The 23278-nt window shown below is 36.0% G+C and overlaps 1 protein-coding gene and 1 pseudogene across 1 annotated transcript; both read right to left on the reverse strand.

The window, feature by feature from the left end:
• Nucleotides 1–3268: 3268 nt before the first annotated feature.
• LOC150057536 (olfactory receptor 2T33-like) lies at nt 3269–4204 on the reverse strand. Its single transcript, XM_090339736.1, has one exon. The coding sequence runs from the start codon at nt 4199–4201 to the stop codon at nt 3269–3271; it is 933 nt and encodes a 310-aa protein (XP_090195862.1). The 5' UTR covers nt 4202–4204.
• Nucleotides 4205–8257: 4053 nt separating this feature from the next.
• On the reverse strand, nt 8258–10079 carry LOC150057537 (olfactory receptor 2AK2-like; annotated as a pseudogene).
• Between the last annotated feature and the right edge of the window lie 13199 nt (nt 10080–23278).

Consider the following 23278-nt stretch of genomic DNA (forward strand, 5'->3'; position numbering starts at 1 on the left):
AGAGAGAGACAGAGAGAGAGAGAGAGAGAGAGACAGAGAGAGAGAGAGAGAGAGACAGAGACAGAGACAGAGACAGACAGAAAGACAAGAACTTTTATGCCTTTGGCTACGTTGTTCCTTCCTCTCTTAGCCTCCCAAATAGCTTGGCTAATAGATGTGATTAATCAGCTCCCAGCAATGCAAGCTCTTTTGAATTTTTGGTTGTCTAAATTTGTAGTACTTTCACATTCTTTGTGTAACCAGGACATTCCAAACATAATATGATTTGAGTATTAATTTTGATAGCTTTTTCTTCCTACTACCAAATATTAATTACTTTCACCACTAGACATCTTTCAACAGGCCTCCCTTATTTAAAGTACATGGTATTATTTTTGGCCCGGACTTAATGAACAGGTAAATTTTGGTGTAGATGGTAATGGTAAGGAGCTTAAAAGTCTGGATTGTTCTTCCAGGGTGGCTCAGAAACTGGTCAATGAGGTTTGCTGGTTTCAAGTTGAATGCTCAGCTGGCTAGAAACCTCAGAATTTTCCATGCTGGCCTCTTTTCAACCTAATGATGTTCAATAGGGCACAGAGATTATGTTCTAAAGTTAGCAAGGTTAGAAGAGTCGATGGTCTTTGGCATTTTCATGATACAGTCTTGGAATTAATGAAGACTCACTTCTACCATACAACTGCAATTAAAATGTTCTCTCCAGATTTCAAGGAAAGGTTTGCAGACTGTGGTTCTTAGAAAATAGAATTGTGGCTATAATGTGAGCATATCTGGAAAATGAGTTATCAAAATTGTCTAGGTTATTATTTTCATTAAAATTAAAACTGATTTCATTGCTTCCTTTTGCCCCTAAATAGCATTGATACAACACTTAAATATGCTTAAGAGTAAGCATGGCTAGCTGTTGAATACAACTACAGTATATGAAATACACATCTAATACATTATTAGCACATTCTTACAATACTGAACATTTTAGCTTCTAATTTTATAAAGTAATTTGTACTCTTAAATAAATATTTCTCTTTATCTGTTTCTTAATTAACATCTGATAATGTATGTCAAAATATCTTATATATTCTAAATATTATTTTATATTTCACATTGTATATTGTATAGTGAGGATATTATCTATGATATGCATGTGTCAGATACATTCTACCTATGGAGAATATATGAAATAATTTAAATCCATAAATTACATATGTAGATATGTATCTTATGTTTCATATTATACATTATATATGGATATAGTTAAATATATATCATATAGTTAAACATATATTTATATATGTTTAACATATATCATCACATATTATATATATTATATAAATGATATATAAATGAATGGAACTGTTTCTGAGCAGCAGTTCTTTCATGAGACTTCAAATTATTTCTGTATAACACCAGTATGTTTCTAAAAACTTTTCCAATAATAGAAGCCTGTAACATATAATTCCCCATGACTGTAATATATTTATTCGTTGTTTTGTGTTTTTTATTTTTTTTTCCAGTCCTGGCTTGTACTCAGGGCTTGAGCACTGTGTTTGTGTTTTCACAAGGCTAGAGCTCTACCACCTGAGCTGTAGCACCACTTGTGATTTTTTTCTATGTGTATAGTACAGAGTAATTGAACCCAGGACATTGTTCCTGCTAGGCAAGCAATCTACCACTAGGCCAAACTCCTGTTTCCTCTTTGTTTTGCCATTAACTGTGTTAGAGAATAATGTATGAATACATCCTGGTGTAATGTTAGTATAATACTGAGTTATTTTACTCCAATTAAATTAATTTAATGTAATGGAGAGAAAGACAATGTACTATGTAACTTTATTCCAGTACTTCCAAGCATCTGGCATTTTACAACTCAAAACCTCCCAGCCTGTGACAACAGAAGCTATGACATGTCATGTGATTTTTGCTCCAGGCTATTGTTCAGAGATAGTATTTTATGCTCTAAAGAAAGTGAATAAAGGGGCTTGAAGTGGGGCCCAGTGATGGAGTGCACAAAGCTCTGGGTTTGATTAATCAGTACCATATGCAGAGAAAAAGCTTAACTGGAAGTGGCTCTATATCTCAAGTGGTAAAGTTCTAGCCTTGAGAAAGTCTAAGGACACTACCCAGGCCATGAGTTCAAGTCACAGGACTGGCAAAATATAATTAATCTTCCTATATTACAAGGATGTCTAAGCAAACAGTTTCATCTTTTGGCTGATCAATAATATTTTATTCCCATTCACTTAAAAATTAATGACAAATAGGACATGAGAAAGAGTATCAATGTTTGTGAAGGAATGCACCTTCTATCTGGTGAATATAATGTAACCCCTCTATTAATTACAATAAAAATATATTAAAAAATTAATGACAAATGGACATTTGGTATTGTAAGTTAAAATGTTTCTTCCTACCTTCATATTACTATGCCTAAGATGACACCATGTACTTCAAATGTGAAACATTTTAACAGTTTTTAACTTGTTACTGGTTAGAAACATTTGTTTTATTTATATTGATGTTGCTTTTTTCCATTCATATGTTAACCTATGCCCATATATATATATATATATATATATATATATATATATATATATATACTTTTTGAAGTGCATATGTCCAGATCTGCCTACCTGCCCATCTTTATTTTTTTTTTCTTTTTTGCCAGTCCTGGGCTTGAGCTCAGGGCCTGAGCACTGTCCTTGGACTTTCTCAAGGCTAGAGCTCTACCATTTGAGCCTCAGCACCACTTCCGGCTTTTTTCTATATGTGGTACCGAGGAATGGAACCCAGGTCTTTATGAATGCTAGGCAAGCACTTTAACCACTAGGCCAAACTCCCGGGCCCAGCCATCTTTATTGTTAACAATTTATTTTTAAATGAAAATTGCTGCAAAAAATCCTGAAGCAATGTATCATATACATATTTTTGACATATACTTCTTGATGCTTGATATTTATGCCATTTTTCACTAGAGAACTATTTCATCAAAATATTTAACTGAATTATTGAATAAACTTTTCCATTACTGTCTAAATTAGTATCAAATGAAAAGAAAAAAAAGAAAATATGTAACTGCTGTATGAAGGTTTTAGCCAGTCCTCCCATTATCTATTCATATTGCAATTACCCTTAGTCCAGAAAAAGTTCATTGTGAAATGATGCATACAATAAATGAATATTTAAAAAATGGCATTGCTGCAATACAAACAAGTTGCAACAATTTGCATCAAATTTTGGCAATAACATTTTTGAAATTACCTTTATAATAACATCACACTGTATGTTTCTCAAGCCACTTTCCCAGAGCCCCTTTAACTTCTTTACTCCTCACACTGTATATAAGAGGATTCAACAGAGGGGTGAAGATGGTGTAAAAAGCAGAGACCACCTTGTCATGGTCTACTACACGGTAGGACTTGGGTCTCATGTAGATGAACATGATAGTGCTGAAGAACAGTCCCACCACAGCCAGATGAGAGGAACAGGTGGCAAAGGCTTTCTTTCGTGCTGTGGTGGACTGCATGCTGAGCACAGCAGCCAGGATCAGACTGTAGGATGCCAAGATGAGAGATAACGGGATCAAGAGCATCAGGATGCAGCAGACGTACATGAAAATCTCAAAAACGATTGTGTCCGCACAGGCGAGACGTACTAATGAAGGTGCCTCACAAAAGAAGTGGTTGATTTTCCGAGAGTGGCAGTAAGGGAAGCTCAAGGTGGCCCCAGCTTGCATCAGTCCATCAATTCCCCCCAGAAGCCAGGAGCCGACTGTCATGTGGCAGCACAGCCTCCTGTTCATGAGAACTTGATAGCGCAGTGGGTGGCATATGGCCACATAGCGGTCATAGGACATGGCTGCTAAAAGGAAGCACTCACCCCCTCCCAGAGTAAGGAAAAGGAAAATCTGAGATCCACAGCCAGCAGGGGAGATGGACTTAGTGTTCATCAGGTAGTTGGCTGCCATTTTGGGGACAATTGTGGAGACCAGCATGACATCCATGAAGGAGAGCTGGCTGAGCAGGAAGTACATGGGTGTGTGGAGTCTGGGCTCCAAGTAGATGAGGAGAATCATCAGGGCATTGCCCGAAAGAGAAGCAATAAAGATCATGAATACCACAGAAAACAGAAACAGATGGGCCTGCGTGTAGTCAAAGAGTCCCAGAAGAATGAAGTTTATCTCTGTGGTGTCATTTGAATCCTCCATGGCTCTGGTAAACCTTGAAGAAGTGGGAATGATCAAGAGATGATGGCTGCTTATGAAACGATTTGAAGTTGCTATAAAAGTCCTTGTCTAAGTAACATAAAAAATCATGTCTAAGCAGGATAATAATTCTATTTTCTTCTTCCAAAGAGCATGTTTGCCATAGGAGTCTGTTGTAGATAGATATTAAATTGATTGTGATATATTTTAATGCCAACACACACACACACACACACACACACACACACACACACACACACACACGTGCTTGAGTAAATAAAAACCTGAAAATATTTTTGTACATTTGCTACACTTAGATTTACTCATTAAATGTCCCTATGTAAGTGAAGGTTCCAAGAGCTTGTATGTTAATGCATGCCATTTTCCTATGTCTCATAACTATGATATTTGTATTTTTCTCACATGTTTATTTCTAGTAATTTCCTATTCTTTCAGTGCTATCAAGAGGTGGAATTTGAAATTAAAACAAGTAAGTCAAAATCCATAATTACTACAGCCACTCTTTATCATCAAGGAAAGTACATGCGGCTGCATTGCTGTAGTAGACACATGTAAAGAGCTGAGGTATTATACCAGAGTCTATTACTAAAGATTCTGCTGCTCCATACCAACTACCATGATCTCAGATTAGCATGACTACTCTTCCTAAGTTGAGGAGGTATTATTAGAGACCTTTAGTCTTAACAATTAGCAATGATGTCTAGTATATACTCAAAACCAATATTAAATTTAACTGAATATTCCTATTAAAACTGATTCATTTCATAAATGAGCACAAATTCTTTATTAATTTTGCAGATGTTGCATTAATCTTACATTCTTAAACAGATGAGACAAAAATCAATCATTTATCATGCCAGATCATCACAGTAACTTTCTAAACACATCCCATTACTTACAAACAAAAACACTCATGTTTCATTAATCCCAGGGATAGTTTTTGGGCATTTCCAACAATTGACAAAGAAATGAACTTGAGACAGTTCTGTGCTTCTAGGCAGATAAGCCTGAAAGTTAGAGAAAGTAAAAAAAGGGGGGGGAACACTTTTTGGGTTTTTTTCAAATTTAGCTGATCAGGGTCTGTGTGCTGACGATAGAGACACAAAACTCAAGTTACTCAAAAAGCATTTCAAGCCTCAATGAGTTGGAATTTTTTGCACCACATTTTCTGAGCCAATAAATATACACTATCCTAATAGTCTCCTCAGTATCTATCAAACCTTTATTAGACAGTCTGTAGATTGATAATATTATGAAGAATATGGTATTAATACAGCACCTCTTCCTTTTCTTAATCAAATATGATAGACCACCCGACAAAATTTGAACCACCCACGTATAAGCAATAGCAACAGCTTAAAAAAAAGAAAAAAGAAAACACTGAAGGTTTACTCAAAATATCTGCACATATACAACTGAGTTTAAAATGAAATGAAACAGCTTTCCAAATCACATACGTGACCTGGATTAGGAGGGAGGCATGAATATAAAAGGAGCCTTACTGACACTACAAATCAGAATGAAGTAGTACAGAAAAAAGGCATAAAACAACAAGGGCAAGCCATCTCTAAATAAAAAGGCTAGATGACAGCAGAAATAATACATCAATTTTTCTGCCAAGGATTATTTGCTTGCATTTTGACTTGTTTATTTGTATGTGGCAGTACCTGAGCTTCGATTCAAGGCTGTACACTTACTTGGCCATTGATCGCAATATTTCTAGCTGTGCCTTTTGTCATTAGTTTGGAGACAGAGCCTTATAGATTAAAATATGAGCCAACAGTACCTGACTGAGTTTTTTGTTGTTGTTTTTGTTGTTATGTGGAAAATGGTAAGAGAAATCACCACCATAAGCTACTCAGTCTGTTTTAGCACTAACCTACTCTAGAATCAGCTGCTGTACACTCTGTGTGCCAAGCTTCCCAGGGGCTGGACCATGAGCAGAGCTCACCTGCTCTTTGGCTTCTTTTTAAAGTGAAGCACACCCATCCTCATCCAAAGGCATCTCACCCACCTGGCTCTGGAAATCTCAGCGGAGACACATTTAGGAGGAGACACATTAGAAGTAGAATGGCCAGAAGTTTGCCCCATTTATTACATCCACCCAGTTAATTTCCAACTGCTGAAATATTTGATACCAGAAGTGATTGACCCGGTTGGCTTATATATTGTTAACATCAAAATAAGTTGTCTTTTAATATCACTAAACATGTTAATTACTGTGTTCCTGAAAAGGGATTCAGTTATGTTAGCCTATAGGTATAACAGACAGTCTGAGAAAATTACATGGGAGCAGAATGCTTCAGAATTTTCATTGTTAAAATATTGTAATTTGAATTTAGGTATATTTATACTCAGCACTGTCACTTGAGTGGTAGGTGATTTGTGCCTGTTTCCTCAGCAGTTCTATTCTTTCAATATTTGTCAAATAGCATATGCGTTGGTGAGCCTAAACCCCAATTCTTTTTACACTTTTTGCACTTCTCCACACTCAATATTTTATTGCTTGTGAGGGGAAAACTAAAATTAACAAACACATACTATTTCTTTCAAAGAATTATAGAATTGAAAAAACAATTCTTTTACTAAGAAAGAGTGTCAATCATAGACACTAAGATTATAGACAGGGTAGTCTTCTGCAAGTCTTCATTACATGGTACATACATATATATCTCATATTCAATTCATAGCAACAATGGATTAATGGCATTAAGAAACTCAAATAATATTTTAAAATAAAGTATTGAGATTTTTAATTATGTAAAAGGTTGAGTTTTATATTAATGTGTTTAATATAACTATAAATAGTTTAATACTGAAAATTACTTTTTATTTAGGAATTTATCAGTGTTCTGTAATATGCTGCAGTATATTTACTTAAGCAGTAAGTTTTCAGCTGGTAATAATTTACTCTTCCATGTCTACAAGAGAGGACTAGATGTGTGCAAAATTAAATAGCTGCACAGAGTCAGATGCATAAGGCAGTAATTATTCTTTTCCTCACTTGCCATTTTTTACTTGTTTTTTTCTCTCCTTTTCTGTAATACACCTGCTTTGCCCCGGTATCTGTACTTCACAACTTTGAGACATGTAGTCCTTATGTTCATTTCCACCTGACCACTCAGGGCATCAAAGATGGTATCTGGACTATGTCTAAAACTTTCAATTGCATGTAGAACACAGAAGACATATACTCCCAAAGATTTAGTAGAAGGCAAGCCTTGTCCTCTACCAAGCATTCGACCTTACATCCATGCCTTTATTTAATAGCTATTGAATAGAATGTCACCTCAGGCACTTTTTCTGAGTAAATAGCATTGATATAGCTTATAAGTGTGCTGCTATTGTGGCCACTAATAAATTTAACATTTGTATTGTGGGATTATTTGCATTGGCCTATATTGTTAAAGATTAGGAAAATCATTGATTTTAGGGCTCTGCTGATAAATAAGTAGAAATCCATTAGTTTTCTCATTATTGAGTAGTCTTGAAAATCGTCATTTCTACTGTCCTTATTCTCATTTCTATCATAAAATTAGAAAAGGAGATTGCTTAGGATACTCAAGTTAATGTTGTGGACATATTTTTGTCTTGGCTATTTTTTTTTACCACAGTGAGGTTTTCAATACATAGCAAGAAAAATCTCAATTACACTATACAACATACAATATGCTATGGAAATTAAGTAATGCTAACACACAGGCATTCTTGAACAATATGTAGAACATTTTAATTTCCTTATTGAAGTATTCATACCTTTCATGTTACTGGGGCATAAGTTGTCAAGACAAAAATGAAACAATTGGAAAATAACATCCACCCATAAGAGATCAAAACTACTCAGGATTACAAACATAAACATGCTGCATTGAAGGAGAACAGCTGCTCCCACCAACATCTGATGTGACTCATCTTGTGAGGATTTAACCTTAGTGACAATCAGCTAAACAAGCATTATTTCACAGCATCAGCATGAGGGAAGCAGAATGTCAGCTCAAAGAGAGTCACATCCTAGTATATGAAAAGAAAAAGAAATCCTTAGAAGGAAAAGGTTTTAAGTTTTTCCTCAGTCAGAAAGGGATTCCCATGGCCATATCTCCATATCCTTATCCATGATTCCAACTGACTTCTGAGTGACCCATTATTTCTCAGAAAATAAATGAATGGATTGAAAAAAATGATGACAATCGAATAGAACACTGCCACCACTTTGTCCTGGGAAGGGGAATGCAAGCTGTGTGGCTGGGTGTAGGTGGACAGAGTAGTTACATAGAACATCTGGCCACAATGAGGTGGGAGGAACTAGTGGAACATGCTTTTGTCTGGCCTTTACCTGAGCATATCTGGAACTCAACAACCAGCACTCAGGCATAGGAAGCTAGAATGGCCATGAAGGGGAAAAATAGAATTATTAGCCCACTCAAGTGCATTGTATACTCATACTTAGATGTGTCCTCACACACCAGTGGCAGAATAGAAGGAACTTCACAGAAAAAGTGGTTAATAACTCTGGATTTGCAGAACAGAAACTGGAACACATAGGGTGTGTGCACTAAAGTGTTGGCAGAACTGCTGCTACATGCAAAGGCCACCATCTTCCAGCTCATTAACACAGGCTCCCTCCCGAAAAGGGTGGCAGATGGCTATGTACTGATCATAGGGCATTAAACACAGAAGAAGGGCCTCATTTTTCTCTGAAAGGGTTGAAGTTCACTCATCCTAAATGTTTAGAATTCATTGCAGGTATGGAAAAGGATAACATTATCTTTACAAAGCCACCTAATGTTTTTTCAGATGAAGCTTTGTAAACACATGTGTTCCTCAGACTTTTATACTAAATATCTGTATTCACATTTTCCCAGGGAGTCTTCAGGGAAAGCTCTTAAGTGAATTACCAGTAAATGAGAGATTCCTAAGGTCATAAATCTGTCCCAGTGTACATAATTCTAATTGCCTCTTCAGAGCCCCCAGAACCTCCCTATTTCTCAAGCTATAGATAAATGGATTTAAAAGAGGGGTGACAGTGGAACAGAACACTTCCACCACCTTATCCTGGGAAGAAGCATGTAAGCTGTGTGGCTGGGTGGAGGTGGACAGAGCAGTTACATAGAACATGCTGGCCACAATGACGTGGGAGGAACAAGTGTAAAGAGCTTTTGTCTGGCCTTTACCTGAGCGCATCTGGAACACAACAACCAGCACTCAGGCATAGGAAGTTAGAATGGCTATGAAGGGGAATAGCAGAATTATTAGCCCACTCAAGAGAATTGTATACTCATACTTGGATGTGTCCTCACACACCAGTGGCAGAATAGAAGGGACTTTACATAAAATGTGGTTAATAACTCTGGATTTGCAGAACAGAAACTGGAACACATAGAGTGTGTGCAGTAAAGCATTGGTAGAACTGCTGCTCCATGCAAAGGCCATCATGAACCAACAGAGCGTCCTGCTCATGAGCACAGGGTACCTCAAAGGGTGGCAAATGGCTATGTACCAATTATAGGACAGAAACCCAGAAGAAGGGCCTCAGAGGCTCCAAGGCTGAGGAACATGAAGGTTTGGATATCACAGCTCTCAAATGAAATTGTCTTGGTACCGGAGAGGATGTTAGCTGCCATCTTTGGCACAGTGGTGGAGATGTACATCATGCCAGTGGTGGAGAGCTGGCTGAGGAGAAAGTACATGGGGGGTGTAGATTGGAGTCCACTTGAATGAGGTGGATCAGTGTGATAGTCCCCACCAGAGCCACCGAGAAGAGAATGGCGATGAGAACAAAGAGAAAACTGTTCATGCGTTCATATTGGAAAAGACCAACAAGTGTAAACTCTGTCCCCAGGCTGCAATTTCCTGTTTTCATGCCTTTGAAAGAGATGAAACCGAAAGGACCGTGAGTTCAGTTACAAGTATTGAAGGAAGAACAGAAAGAGATTAGGTTACAAGAAAGTGAAAATTGTTGATAATAAGTAGAAAATAAACAATAACAAATACAATTTAGGATTTTATAGAGGGAAATTTGTACAGATCTGTATACATTTGCTGGCAAAAAGAAAGGAGAGCATGTTATGGCTTCAACAAAGTGAGCACTGTGGGCTCACCCCTGTAGCCCTACCTACTCAGAAGACTGAGATGTAAGATTTGAGGTTCAAAGCTTGTCTTGGCACCAAAGGCCATGAGAGTCCTAACTCCAATTAGCCACCAGAAAAACGGATTGTGGTACTGTGGCTCAGGTGGTAGGGTGATAGCCTTGAGATGAAGGACTCAGGGACTGTTCCCTGGCCAAGAGTACAAACCCCCTGTTCAATCATCAAAACAAAAGTGTTTCTGAATCTGCACAGGTTTGTTTTATGACCTAAAATATGGTCTATTTTGGGAAATATTATATGTGCTGCTGAAAAAAACATATACTGTGATGTTGTGAAATAATCTGCAGGTGTCTGTTAGACCTAACTGGTCTATACAGTTGTTCAATTCTGAGGTTTCTCTGTTGAGTTTTTGCCTGGTTGATATGTCCACTCTCGTGGTGTGTTAAAGTCACCAACAACCACTGTGTTTCGATCTATGTGTGTTTTAGTGAAAGTAATGTTTCCTTGATGAAGTTCAGTGCTCCTGGATTAGGTGTGTAGATATTTAGGATGGTTATGTCCTCCTGGAGGAGAGATCCCTTTATTAGTATGTAATAACCTTCTTTGTCTTTTCTCACTAATTTTAGTTTGAAATCTATTTTATCTGATATGAGAATGGCAACTCCAGCCTGTTTATGGGGGCTGTTAGCTTGACAAACTGTATTCCAACTGCTCACTTTCAAAAAATGTATATTTTGGGGCAAGATGTGTCTCTTGAAGACAGCAGAATGATGGATCATGCTTTTTGATCCAACTAGATAGTCTATGCCATTTAATTGGAGAGTTGAGTCCATTGATATTCAGAGTTAGGATAGAAAACTATTTACTAGGTCCTGTCATGTTTACAAGCTTTCATTAGGGCCTGTGGCTTGACAGTTCTTGTGGTACTTAGCTGGTATGATTTTTAGGTGCCATTTCTTTGTCAGTATCACGTTTGTTTTGGTTTTCAATGCGTAGTACATCTTTGAGAAATTTCTGTAATGCTGCTTTGGTTGCTACATAATATGGCAACTTTTCCTGGGAATCGAAGGTTTTCACTGTTCCCTCACTTGTGAATGAAAGTTTAGCTGGGTACAGTATTCTTGGTTGGTAGTTATTTGTCTAAGGGCATGACATATATCCTTCCAATCTCTTCTTGTTTGCATGGTCTTTGCTGAGAAATCTGTGGTTACTGTCATTGGTTTTTCATGATAGATGATGGTTCTCTACTCCCTGGCTGCTTTTAGCATCCTTCCTTTGGTCTCTGATGACCCTGTATGGATTATAATGAGGCGGTGGGATTTCCTTCTCTGGTCAGGTCTGTTTAGGTTTCTAAAACGTTTTGTATCTGGATGGGCCTGCCCTTCTGGATATTTGGGAAATTCTCTGAGATGATTCTCTGAAGTATATTTCCAATACCATTGACCTCTTTTTCCAGGCCCTCCTCAATACAAATTAGCCTTAAGTTAAGCTCCTAATTGCATCTTGGACATCCTGATGAGTTCTATCATATCTCCTATATTTGGTTTGACTCCTTTTCTGTTATTTCTCTATAACAACTAGGTTATCTTCAACCCCAGAAATTCTTTCTTCTTCATTGTCTAACCGGCTATCTATACTTACTTTATTCTTCACCTCCCTTTCTCCCTATTGCTCATTTTTGATGCCTTACATCTCTTGCTTTAGATCATGTATGGACTTCTTTAACTCCTTGATTTCCATTTGAGTGGTTCACTCAGCAGCTTGACTTTCATTGGACAATTGTTGGGGTTCAGTCAGCTTTTTGTTTGTGGATTTTCTGATTTCGTGCATTTTTCTTTGTAAATCTTTTATTATGGCCTCTCTTATGGCTTCCTCTCATTCACGGATCACATTTATTATTGTCCAAATACAAGGACATACTAAATCCACTAGCACAACGATGTTTATTGCAACACTATTTAACATAGCAAAGGTATGGAAACAACCCAGATGCCCCTCTGTTGATGAGTGGATCAACAGATGTGGTACTTATACACAATGGAATTTTATGCTTCTGTCTGAAAAAAAACGACATCACCCGATTTGTAAGGAAATGGAAAGACTTAGAAAAAAACATACTAAATGAAGTAAACCAGACTCAAAGGAAAGTAGGAAATGGTTTCCCTCATTTGTCATAATCAGTAGTAACCACGGGCTATTCTAGTAGAGATTTACAATAGAGCTAAATCAAGATTCATAAGGCCTTAGAGAATGATTCTAAATGAAAGGACCTCCAGAGTATAGAAACAAAAGCCGTATAATGAATGATTGTTGTCCTTAATGTACTATGTTATTTCTTATCTCTTTTGTTGTCCCTTGGTTATCTCATATTGTTACAGTATTTCACCTTGTTATCTGATATATTGCATATATTTGTATTTGGTTACTTGAAGTCAGATAGGGAAGGAAGGAAAACAAGATGAGGGTTGGTGGTGTGGGGAGGGAAATGGGACCAAGATATGAGAAAGGGTATCAATGTTTGTGAAGTAATGCACATTCTATCTGGTGAATATAATGAAACCCTTCTATTAATTACAATAAAAATATATGAAAAAATAGTGCATATCCTATACTTCATGGAAGTGTAGATTTGCTATCTCTAATTTACACAAAGCAGAGAAAATCTTTAAGGTAAAAATGAGAAAACCATTATTCTTCATTTTTTTAGAATTTTCTTTGTATTCCAGGTGGATTCTCATTAAAAAGTACTAATTATTCTTTTAAATTCTTAGTCAAATAAATTCCAAGAGTCCCCTGTGGAAATAAGTTAAATCATTTAGAAATTGTTCATCATTTAATATACTCCCCCCGAAAAAAACTGTGTTTGTGAGACATGAATCAAGTGATAGATTGATTACCTATAAAGCACAAGAATTCTTGGATTTAAGTATGAGAATGACCAAATTTTTAAAAGGTTTAATTTGCCTATTACCAAAGCTGGGAATGCTGGAATAAGAATCTGCTCTTCAAAAGTATTTAACAGACCAAGACATGAGAAAATGTAACAATGTATGTTAAGTAATACACTTTTATCTGGTAAATGTAATGTAACCCTTCTATTAATTATAATAAAAATATATGAAAAAAGTATTTAAGAGATAAATATCAACCAATATTTTTTCAGGAACTGAAAATGGTCCAGGGATAGGATTACAAGGGCCTACATTTCTTACTATTTGTTATGCTATCTACTTACACTATATGATTGCTGTTAAGAATGCCAAAGTAAATCAAACTCATTTAATTTGACTGTTTCATGGAGATTGAGATCTTTAGGTTTTTTTTAAATCCTTTTATGGCTCATTAAACTAATGTAAGCACAGCGTGTATTTTTCCCTTTGTTTCATTCTTCATTGCTATAGCTCTGACCTATCTATTAATCAGCATACTTGGCAATAGTCCAACTTGTTAAATCTTCATTTTACTACTGCTTTTTCTCCAATAAAGTTAAATATATTACAAAGAACTAATGAGAATCACAGTAGTATATTAATGCTTCTTATTAAAAATTTTTGATATGATGAACATTGGCTGTTTTATAAAACAATATTGTTTTATAAAACAATAAATAATTTTTATAGTTCATATTATTTGGGTCTCTTTCTATGCATAAGTTATATCTTTACATTTTAGTTGCCCTTTGAACCTTATAGAAAAAAAATTGGATTATAAAAGATTGCAATCTGCTTTTAGTTAATTTCATTTTTTCTATTAACTTGTTGAGGTTTTTTTATTTGTTTGATTGGTTTGGTTTTTCCTACATCTTGTAGAGGTTCTAGAAAACTTTCCCTCTATGGAATTTACTAAGGTTAATTTTTTTCAGATGACCTAGATAAAAGTTGATCTTAGCACACTTTTGCATCCGATACTGCTTGTTAGCTAGAAACAGGAACTTGAGCAGTGGCTCAAGTACTAGCTAAATCTGCACTCAGGCTACTGTAAGTGTGGATGCCTATGTTGCTGTTTCTTCCCAGAAATTTAGTATTGTGTGGGTCAACAATGCTCAAAATATTGCTAAATCAAGGTTTTACTATTTATTTGTCTATTCATTCATTATTATTTTGTCAGTGCTGGAGACTGAACTCAGGGCCTAAACACTGTCCTTCAGCTTTCTCAAGGCTAGAACTCTAGAACTTGAGCCACAGCACCACTTCTGGCTTTTTCTATGTATGTGGTAACAAAGACTCAAACCCTAGTCTCTGTGCATGCTAGGCAAGCACTCTAAAACTAGGCCAAATTCCTGCCTGATTCAGTTATTTTTAAGGAGATATCATGTGAGATAAAATTAATTGGAAAAAATAAGGTGAACAATAAAAGTGGAATTCAGCAGGGGAAACAAATAGTAACCACGGTTGTGGATAATAATTAGAATATATCAATACCCACCTTAAATATCAACACTCATTTAAAATTTCTACTACATATTACATTCCACTGGTCCTTTGATTCTTTGTCTTCTTTGTCTCCTTCAAAGGAGAGAGGCATAGTGAGAGAACTAGCTTTGCCCCTCTGCTGAAAATAAACCTCTTACTCCGGGGAATACAAAAGAGAGAGGAGGTGTGCTCCAGTATAAAATGCCAGCCTCAAAATGCATGAAGCAAAAAATCACTGATCAGAAAAAAGAAAAAGAAAAATCTACCAACAAGTTTAGAGAAATTGGTACCAGTATATGTGTGATGCAAAATTCAATACTCAGAAAACCTGTTAGATGTAATAGAAATAGATAACAGTTAGTTGGGCACCACTGGCTCACACTTGTAATCCTAGCTACTCAAGAGGTTGAGATGTGATTATTGTGATTCAAAGCCAGCCAGAGCATGAAAGTCCATGTAACACTTACCTTCAGTTAACCACAAGAAAATGAGAAGTGGCCCTGTGGCTCAAGGGGTAGAGCACTGGTTTTGAGTTGAAGAGCTCAGGGACAATGCCCAGGCACAGAGTTAAAGCCCAACGACCAACAAAATAAACAACACTCTTCACTTGGATCCAAAAAACATCTATAGACTACTGTTTTCAACACAGATGGGTAAATGTTCCTAAGTTTAAAAAGAACATGTATGAATGCAAGACCCTATTATGGGTCTCAAAACAAACCTCTACATATTTAAAAGAAATGAAGTTAAGCCATGTATTAATTAAACATGTTAAGCCACAAGGTAATCAAACCAGAGACATAATTGGAAGATACATGACAAACATCCAGATAGTTAGAAATAAAATATTGACTATGGAAATTTTTAATTACAAGCTATTTCCACCTATTAAAGAAATATTACATTTGGATACACTATCTCATAATACATAAAATTAATTTGTACCACCAATATTTATAATATGAATAGAGAAAAAAGGAACCTAAATAAAATTTATAAAAATTCTACTCCCGTATTTAAATAGAAGTATTACATTAGCAATACTGACATTATTTTATCATTATATAGTCCACAAATTTTCTTTATCAACTTCCATAATTTTGTATAGATAATTTTTCTTTTTTTGGTGAGTAATCTACATTTCATTTTGGTTAGAGATGATGTGTTTCCCTCATATGATTTGCATGGATAATTCACTTGCTATGTTCATTGCCCAAAGGAATATTTAATCTTACAATTTCTAAGTCTAGCAACCCACTTGGCTTGTATAATTTTAAGTAACTAAAGTTACAAATAAAATTGCCTGTTTCATCATCTTTTATCATGAACCTAAGAGGAACAAAATAATTGGACATAGACCAATCAATTTGATCCAAATCTGGGGTTGGTCCGTTTGATTTGAGTATATTTCTCTTTTGAACTTCAGCATTCATCATGTTACTGACCCAAATCAATAATACAGCATAGAACAAAACCTATTAAATGCTCATTGTTTGAAACAGTGACTGCAACCCCTTTTAAGAATACCCTGAACAAAGCTAGAAAGAACATTTCCACATATTGTCATGAATTTAATTCATATACTGCACTCTAGAATAATATGTTACATAATGCTTCCCAAGCTTGTACCATGCAGTATCTTTTACAAGGTTTCCTCACTGCTGTATCAAGACAGATACACTAGTGGGAGACACCATTTTCATTTTCATAAATTTAGTATTCTAGTGAGAGATCATATATTATATGACACTATAAATAAAGCCCATTATCCTAATTTGGATCTGTTTCTATGTGTATTTCAGTGCACCATGCAGATGAGATAGGTGTGGTAAGAGATTGAGAAAATTTTCTAAATGTGATGATTCTCACTTTTCACAAGAGTAGATATCATAAATTTCCATAAACTAAAAAGTGAAAAATAAAGAATCTGTATAATTGTCTAACACTAACTTGACAGCAATAGAAGTCATTGATCAAAGTTTCTGCTTTATTTGATTTCCAGGACTGTAGTCATATCTTACTTCCATAAGAGACTACTGAATCACTAATATTTATTTAGTACTATTTCAATAAGCAACATCCTCTCATTTCCTTCCCTGATAAAACACTCCAGGACATAGAAAACAATTTAAAAATTGTGATGAATGTCCCCTTTTTTGCCTTAGAACTATTCAAATAAAAATGTGCACTTCTTTATGACCATGAGTGATGAACATTTTTTCATATGCTTTTCTGCCATTTTAATCTCTTCTTTTGTTAAGTCTCTCTTTAGTTCCCTTGCCCATTTTGTGAATGGTTTGTTGGGTTTGGGGGATTAGTTTCTTGAGTTCCCTGTAGATGCTGGATATTAAGCATTTGTCAGATATATTTTTGGTAAATATCTTTTCCCAATTGGTTGGCCATCTCTTTACTTTAGTGGCCGTCTCTTTACTTTAGTGGCTATGCTTTTGTCTGTGTAGAAACTTTTATTTTTAGGTGTCCATTTATCAAGTCTCTCTCCAATCAGTGTGACCCTGGGAGTCTGCTCAGGAATCTTTTCCCTGTGCCTTTGAGTTCCAGTGTCTTTCCTACTCTATCATGTAGCAGTTTCACGGTTTCTGGTCTGACATTGAGGTCTTTGATCCACTTTGAGTTAATGCTTGTGCATGGCATAGGCTAGGGTCAATTTTTAGTTTTCTGCATGTGGCTACCCAGTTTTTCCAGCACCAGTAATTGAATAGGCTGTGTTTGTTCCATTGTATATCTTTGGCTCCTTTGTCAAATACAGATTGACTACATGTATGTGGTTCTGTTTCTGGATATTCTATTCTGTTCAATTGATCTTCTGATCTGTTTTTGTGCCAATGCCATGCTGTTTTTGTTATGGCTCTATAGTAGAGTTTGAGGCCTGGTATTGTAATATCCCCAGCATTGCTCTTTTTGCCTAGAATTGTTTTGGGTATTTTAGATCTATTCTTGTTCCATATGAAACTATGAATTGTATCTTCTATTTCAGTAAAGAATGTCTTTGGGATTCTGGTGGGGATTGCATTCAATTTGTATATCAATTTTGGTAGTATAGCCATTTTCACTATGTTGGTTCTCCCTATCCATGAGCATGGGATGTCTTTCCATTTCCTAGTGTCCTCTTTAATTCCTTTGGTTAGACTTTTATAGTTTTCATTAAATAATTCCTTTACATCTTTGGTTAAGTTAATTCCTAAGAATTTTATTCTTTTGGGGGCTATTGCAAATGGGATCATTTCCTTGATTTGGCCTTCTGTTTGTGTATTATTGGTGTACAAGAAGGCTACTGATTTCTGAAGGTTAATTTTTGTATCCTGCCACTTTGCTCCATGGTTATAAAGGAAATGCAAATAAAAACAACTCTAAGATACCACCTTACCCCAAGAAGAATGGCCAAGATTTTGAACGCAGAAATTGTCAGGTGTTGGTGAGGTTGTGGAGAAAAAGGAACCTTGCTGCACTGCTGGAAAGCCACTCTGGAAAGCATTGTGGAGATTTCTTAAAGAACTGAAAATTCACCTTCCCTACGATCCCGCCATATAACTTCTGGGCATCTACCCTGAACATCAGCTATATTTATCTCTGCACTATTCATAATAGCCACTGGATGGAAACAATCCAGATGTTCTACTGCAGATGAATGGATACAGAAAATGTCACACACACACACACACACACACACACACACACACACACAATGGAGTTCTACATAGCCAACAGACAAGATTAAACCATATCATTTGCAGGGAATTGGATGAATCTGAAGCAAATCATATTGGGTGAGGCAAGTCAAGATCAAAGGAACAAAAGGTGCATGGTATGCTTAATATGTGGCTATTAGATCCAAACAGTACAAGAGCAAGGACTCACTATTTTCACACCCAATGCTATGGACATGGTACAGGAAATATAAACACAAGTACATAGACATAAAAACTTATGACTCTATAGACATAATGTTTTATTACATACATTAATATGTATCTATGATATACAAACCCTCAGTGTAGTTTTAATTATGTTCTTAAAACTAAGTGCCAGTGAAGGTATATAGATTCCCTTCTTGAATTCTTGTTTGTTGAACATGTCATTTGAAAATAATATAAAAACCAATGTTAATAAATTCTTTAATAACAAAAAGTGCACTTTTTTCAGAGCTGAATTGATAGCCAACTCAGAAACATTAATTGAATTGAATGAGGAACTGATTCCTCTCTCTGTATTGTCCATGGGGATCAATTAGAGGAGAAACAGAAACATCAGCATATCCTACTTGATTTTGCCAGCACCATTCAACAAGTTTTTTTTGTTCCTCTGGTCAAATATGTTTTGGGTTTGTTCTTCAAAAAATGGTGAGGAAGACATTTTAACAAAAATTAATACTCAAGTATTTCAGAAGATTAATAAAGTATCTTTTCGTTTCAGCATAAGGAGAATGAGTAATAATGGTAGCAAGCAGCCAATTCCTTCCACCTTGTTCTTAAGACCGTCTTTATGGGAATTTTGGTAGTTTCTGGTGAGAATTTTTTTTTCAGTGCTGTTTGGGTTTCACAGTAACATCATCTTGCCACTTCCCTGGCGGAAGTTGTGAGCTGAAGTTTGTGTTGAAGCCTTGTGAAAAATGTGATGAATCTTCAGGAAGGAATGAGTTTATAAAGCTACTTCTTTACAATTTTGGAAGGTTAGGCAAGGGGAATTTAAGGATTACAATGATACACTGGTTTGAGTTTTCTTTACCAAAGGCTTATTTTCATTAGTTGTAATTTTACTGTTATAATCATTCCACCCAAGACAGAAGGTACAGTTTGACAGGGAATTTAAAAAGATAAAAAATGATTTTGACAACCAAAAGAGACAGCCTATTACAACTTTACAATGTGCCACTCTTAAAGGATGTGATTTTTTTTTTTTGGATCAGTCACGAGGCTTGACCTCTGGATGTGGGTATTGTACCTGAGTTCTTCAAATTAAGGCTATCACACTACATCTTGTCCTGGATATTGTCCCTAAGCCCTTCTGCTCAAGGCTACCACTCTACACCTGGACCCACAATACCACTTCCTATTTTCTAATGGTTAATTGTAGATAAGTGTCTCACAGACTATTGCCAGGGCTGGCTTTGAACCACGATCCCCAGCTCTCAGCTGAGTAGCTAGTATTTTAGGCTTGAGCCACCAGCTAAGGCTGTGATCTTTATCAAGGTACTGAATAGCTTGATGCCTGTCCATGGTTAAGCAATGGAGTGACTAAAGAGACTCAAATTTCTGGAGGATTTACTGAATGCTACCTATGAAGAGCTCAGTGAGTTCTATTTTCCAGATGTTTTAAGACAAAGAGTATCAGCTAAATTAAATCCAACAAACTAATTTTTCTTAGTATACTTACCTCTAGTACTTTATCTAAATATGAATCGCTTGCTATTTAAGCAATATAAATTCTGGACCATACACTTGTAAAGCCTAAATATAGTAGATCTTTCTAAATAAGGGGTTTCTTTCATACCTTCCACAAATTTAAGCAGTAATCCTTTGAGAAAAATAAGAGATTGTCCTTGATCCCATATTGAAGTTAAAGGTTTTGGCACTTGTGATTGGTGAAGGTCTGATGAGTTTTCCCTAATGTGAGGGGCATTCTATTCAGATTTGTACACGTGTTTGTCTTTGCAAGCTAAAAAATAAAATAAAACAATTTCTATTCAAGTCACAGAGTTAAGTAAACAAGGAAGATGTTAAAAGCTTCTTTTGGTAAGTAGATTCTGGGGAGTTATACAAGCAACATGACTAACAGCAGGGGATTTAACCAGGAAAATCTCCAGCAGTTGTTCACTTTTTTGAAACAAGTGTGTTTGTTAAAACACTAGGCTCACTTCAAACACTGGTATTGCTCTACTGACTCTACTTATCAGTGTGGCTCAGAAATATGAGCACAGTTGTCTATTCCCTTTCTGAATCCTTTTAAACAGCGATGATGTAAAGGAAATGATTCCTTCTATACAGTTCTTTACTTGTTTCTTTTCAAGTACTTCTGTGATAAAATGTGTAATTTTATGTTTTTTTTTCAGTATAAAGTTTGTCTTTTTTTGTATAGTCTTGTTCATTTTTCAGGCATAATAATTATATGGGCAAAACCAGAGAGAGGAATATTGATTTTGACTACATTTTTCATCTCATTGAGGAAGTTTGATATGACAAAAATAGAACAAAGGAAGAAATATACATGCCACTGGCCCATGCCTAATATTCCTAGCTACTGAGAAGGCTGACATCTGTGGATACAAGTTCAAAAATAGTAGAGCAGAAAGGTCTATGAGACTTATATCTCCAATTAATGAGAAAAATGTTGGAATTAACCTGTGGCTCAAATGGAAGAACTCTAACCTTAAGTTAAAAAGCTCATATACAACCCAGAAACTGACTGCCCCCATTCCAAAAAAGAAAAGGAAAGGAAAAAATAGTGCCTATATGCTTTTAGTCAAGCTATGCACTAACACAAAATTTATCTCTGGATTCTTAGCTCCTATTCCCTATACCTGAGTGTCACTGATTAATTCTAGAATTATATTCTCAAACAATAGGTAACTACAAGGTGGTGCTTCATGTATAACTGCTAAGCTGAGTCAGATCCATTACATTTTTAGAAGAAGCTAGACTAGGAATGAAAATAAACTCTCAGCTTTTAATTCAGTGTCTTTGTTATTAAAATTCTCAAGCCTCAGATGTGTGAGATACTGAAGGTCTCTTTCACACCTGGCCAACATAAGATTCCTCAATTTAGGAATCAAAATGGAAAAATTCTATGTGTTCTTTCCTCTTAATTTAAACATGCTTTAAACAAAGGAATGAAATTAATGCAGATGCTCCTATTTTTTTAGTTCCAGTTCACTCATGCCAAAGGTTAATACTCACAATCAAATTGTCGCTTTGATCAGGATACACAATAATTATCATTTAATGCTGAGGTTGATGTTTGGTTCATTTCTATAGGAATATAGGTTGAGAGCTCACCATATATTAGAAACTGTGCCCAGGAATAGAGAAGTAATCAGGCATTTTAATGTTGTAAAACAGGTAAACAACTCTACTAATGTGCCCAGACCTCATTGTTTTATATAAAATTTCTACCTTTGCTTTGAAAAACCAGTGTGGCACCTAGCTCTTATTTGTACTAACTAGGGTCCTCCAAATGCTCCCATTCACAGTTCCTTTACACACAGACCATCTCTATGAGTTCTGAGAGCTAATCTTGCTTCCTGGTGCCTCATCTACCATGGAACAATTACACATCCTTATTAGGTCCTATGAAAATGTTCCCAGCACCTGAGCCTTCAAACACTTCACATTGCCATGTCTCCATGAACTGAAGAGGCTTTCTAGGCAGGGATATTCCCCTCATTCTTTATTTATTTGAAATGTATTCAGAATTTCCACATAGTGCTCACTGGAAAGCTCTGATCCAACTGTGTCCATGTCCTTTAATCCTCTCTCAACTCTTTTTCCTCATATTAGAGGCCTTGAATATCAGATGATGTGTTTACCTTTTGTTCTAATATCTGTGCTGTGCATATAACTTATACTTCAAGATGTAGATACTTTTATATTTACATAACCAAAGGCCATATGGATATACTAGCACTTTTATAGAGCAAAAATAAGGGAAATATCTGAAAGAATTAATATATTCTAAAAATCGTAGCATTGATTCATACTTGTTCATACTTGTATTAAGTATTTATGTTTTTGTAAAGAGTTTATTTCTTTTTTTTCCTTGCCAGTCCTGGGCTTGGGATCAGGGCTTGAGCACTGTCCTTGGACTTCTTCAAGGCTCGAGCTCTACCACTTGAGCCTCAGCACCACTTCCAGCTTTTTGCTATGTATGTGGGGTACCGAGGAATTGAACCCGGGTCTTCGTGCATGCTAGGCAAGCAGTGAAGAGTTTATTTCTTAAAGGTTATAAATAGGGGCCCGGGAATTTTGCCTAATGGTAGAGTGGTTGCCTAGCATTCACAAAGATCCAGGTTTGATTCCTTGGTACAACATATATAGAAAAATTGGAAAGTGGTGCTGTAGCTGAAGTGGTAGAGCTCCAGCATTGAGAAAGCCCAAAGAAAGTTCTCAGACCCTTAGCTCGAGCCTCGGACTGGCAAAAAAATATAATAACTAGCACAGGATGCCTGTGATCTATGCTTTTCTCTGAAACATTGGAAAAAGTGACATGTCTTTCCATAGATTATATCAATTGCTGTTAATGCTAATGAGTGTGCCTGGCCAGGAATGATGTCTGAGTTGCAATGCCTGAATTCCTCATCTAAAGTACATTTGATTGCTACCCATGTCATAAATAAGGAGAACACATCTCCTTCTTACTGAAATGGAGCCACGAAAAAAGGAGAAAAGGAACACTGAATTCAGAGAATAAAACCAAATCAACAACAAGCTACAATTTGAGAGGACAAGAAGTTTATTCTAACCAACCATTTCAATGCAAGTTACTTTTGGGTTCCTAACCTGTGTTAATCCTTTTTTTCCTTAATTCTTCTTTCAAAGGAGAACATTTTC

The sequence above is a fragment of the Megascapheus bottae genome, chromosome 10 (genome assembly GCF_031878675.1).
Source record: "Megascapheus bottae isolate mThoBot1 chromosome 10, mThoBot2.hap1, whole genome shotgun sequence".
NCBI classification, from domain to species: Eukaryota; Metazoa; Chordata; class Mammalia; order Rodentia; family Geomyidae; genus Megascapheus; species Megascapheus bottae.